The sequence below is a fragment of the Onychostruthus taczanowskii genome, unplaced genomic scaffold (genome assembly GCF_017590055.1).
Source record: "Onychostruthus taczanowskii isolate IOZ18803 unplaced genomic scaffold, ASM1759005v1 scaffold1606, whole genome shotgun sequence".
Taxonomy (NCBI): domain Eukaryota; kingdom Metazoa; phylum Chordata; class Aves; order Passeriformes; family Passeridae; genus Onychostruthus; species Onychostruthus taczanowskii.
The window spans coordinates 1-2,512 of NW_024498803.1; the positions used below are offsets into that span (position 1 = coordinate 1).

Sequence of the window (2,512 nt, forward strand, 5' to 3'; positions counted from 1 at the left end):
CCTCCCCCGCTCACCCGAGCACCTCCCGGCCGCCGCCTCGCGGACGGTCCCGGAAGCGGCGTGCGTGACGCGGCAGGAGAAGCTCCCGTCCCACCAATCGGAGGCCGAGACGTTGAGGCGCGACACCACCCGGAAGGTGCCGGGGGCGTGGCCGGGCGTGGCCTCCTCGGTGTGGGCGTGGCCTCCCTCCACGGGGAGCTCGTCCTTCAGCCAATCGATGGCGACGGTGGGCGGGGCCAGGTCGGTGACCAGGCAGAGGAGCTCCACCTCCGGGTGGGAGGCGGAGCACGATTGGAAGACGGAGACGACGGGTGGGCGGGGCTTCGGGAAGTCAGCTGTTGGTTAAATTATGACGTCACGGTGATGTCATAGAAAGGGGGCGTGGTCAAAGGGGAAGGGGGAGGACCTACCTGGGGCGGTGGCGGTGGAGGGGGCGGAGCTTACGGTGAAGGTCGAGGTTGGAGAACCTCAAAGGTTTTGGAGAAAATCAAGAATTTTGGAAATCTTCAAGAATTTTGGAGAAATTCAAGAGGTTTTGGAGAAATTCAAGAGTTTTGGAGAAACTCGAAGATTTTGGTAAAACCTCAAAAATTTTAGAAACCCAAAAATCTTGGAGAAACTCAAAAATTTTGGAGAAATTCAAAAATTTTGGAGAAATTCAAGAGTTTTGGAGAAACTCGAAGATTTTGGTAAAACCTCAAAAATTTTGGAGATTCTCAAGGATTTTTGGAGAAACTCAAGAATTTTTGGAGAGCCTCAAAAATTTTGGAGATTCTCAAATTTGGAGAACATCAAGAATTTTGGAGAAATTCAAAAATTTTGGAGAACTTCAAGAGTTTTTGGAGAACCTCAAAAATTTTGGAGAAATTCAAGACTTTTGGAGAAACTCAAGGATTTTTGGAAAAATTAAAGAATTTTGGAGAACCTCGAGAATTTTTGGAGAAATTCAAGAGTTTTTGGAGATTCTCAAAAATTTTGGAGATTCTCAAAGTTGGAGAACTTCAAAAATCTTGGAGAAAATCAAAACTTTTGGAGAAATTCAAGAATTTTTGGAGAAATTCAAAAGTTTTTGGAAAGACTCCAAAAATTTTGGAGAATCTCAAGAATTTTGGGGAAAAAATCAAGAATTTTTGGAGATTCCCAAAAATGTTGGAGAACCTCAAGAATTTTGGAAAAACGACGATTTTTGGGGATTGTCAAGAGTTTTTGGAGAAATTCAAGAGTTTTTGGAGATTCTCAAAAATTTTGGAGATTCTCAAGGTTGGAGAAACTCAAAAATTTTGGAGAAATTCAAAAATTTTGGAGAAATTCAAGAATTTTTGGAGAAATTCAAGAGTTTTTGGAGAAATTCAAGAGTTTTTGGAGATTCTCAAGAATTTTTGGAGAAATTAAAGAATTTTGGAGAACCTCGAGAATTTTTGGAGAAATGCAAGAGTTTTTGGAGATTCTCAAAAATTTTGGAGATTCTCAAATTTGGAGAAACTCAAAAATCTTGGAGAAAATCAAGAATTTTGGAGAAACTCAAAAATTTTGGAGAAAATAAAAAATTTTTGGAGAACCTCAAAAATTTTTTGAAAACTTCAAGAATTTTGGAGAATGTCAAGTTTGGAGAACCTCAAGAATTTTGGAGAACCTCGAGGTTGGAGAACTTCAGAAATTTTAGAAAAATCCAAAAATTTTGGAGAAAATCGAAAATTTTTGGAAAACTTGAAGAATTTTGGAGAATGTCAAGTTTGGAGAAAGTCAAAAATTTTGGAGAAATTAAAGAAATTTTGGAGAACCTCAAGAATTTTTGGAGAAATTCAAGAATTTTGGAGAAACTCAAAAATTTTGGAGAATTTCAAGAATTTTGGAAAACCTCAAAAAATTTTGGAGAACCTCGAGGTTGGAGAACTTCAAAAATTTTGGAAAAATCCAAAAATTTTGGAGAAAATAAAAAATTTTTGAAAAATTCAAACCTCAAAAATGTTGGAAGATCTCGAAGTTGGAGAACCTCAAGAATTTTTGGAGAAATTCAAGAATTTTGGAGAACCTCGAGGTTGGAGAAACTCAAAATTTTGGAGAAACTCAAAAATTTTGGAAAATTTCAAGAATTTTGGAAAAATCCAAAAAATTTAGGAGATCCTCGAGGTTGGAGAACTTCAAAAATTTTGGAAAAATCCAAAAATTTTGGAGAAACTCAAGAAATTTTGGAAAATCCCCAAAATTTTGGAGAACCTCAAGAATTTTGGAGAAACTCAAAAATTTTGGAAAATTTCAAGAATTTTGGAAAAATCCAAAAAATTTAGGAGATCCTCGAGGTTGGAGAACTTCAAAAATTTTGGAAAAATCCAAAAATTTTGGAGAAACTCAAGAAATTTTGGAAAATCCCCAAAATTTTGGAGAACCTCAAGAATTTTGGAGATCCTCAAGGTTGGGTGGAGCTCCAAGAACCCAAATTTTGGGTTGGAATTCCGGGATTTTGGGGGCGGAGCCTGGGGGTGGAGTTTGGAATGCAAATTTGGGGGGGGCG

The 2,512-nt window shown here is 38.4% G+C and overlaps 1 protein-coding gene across 1 annotated transcript; it reads right to left on the bottom strand.

Annotated features, from left to right (window-relative positions):
- Positions 1-14: 14 nt before the first annotated feature.
- LOC121333274 (immunoglobulin lambda-like polypeptide 1) lies at positions 15-467 on the bottom strand (the record flags this gene model as incomplete). The annotated part of the gene is made up of 2 exons (XM_041399479.1): positions 15-335; positions 411-467. Coding segments are annotated over 2 exons (378 nt in total), but the record flags the coding sequence as incomplete, so codon positions are not given.
- Positions 468-2,512: the final 2,045 nt, after the last annotated feature.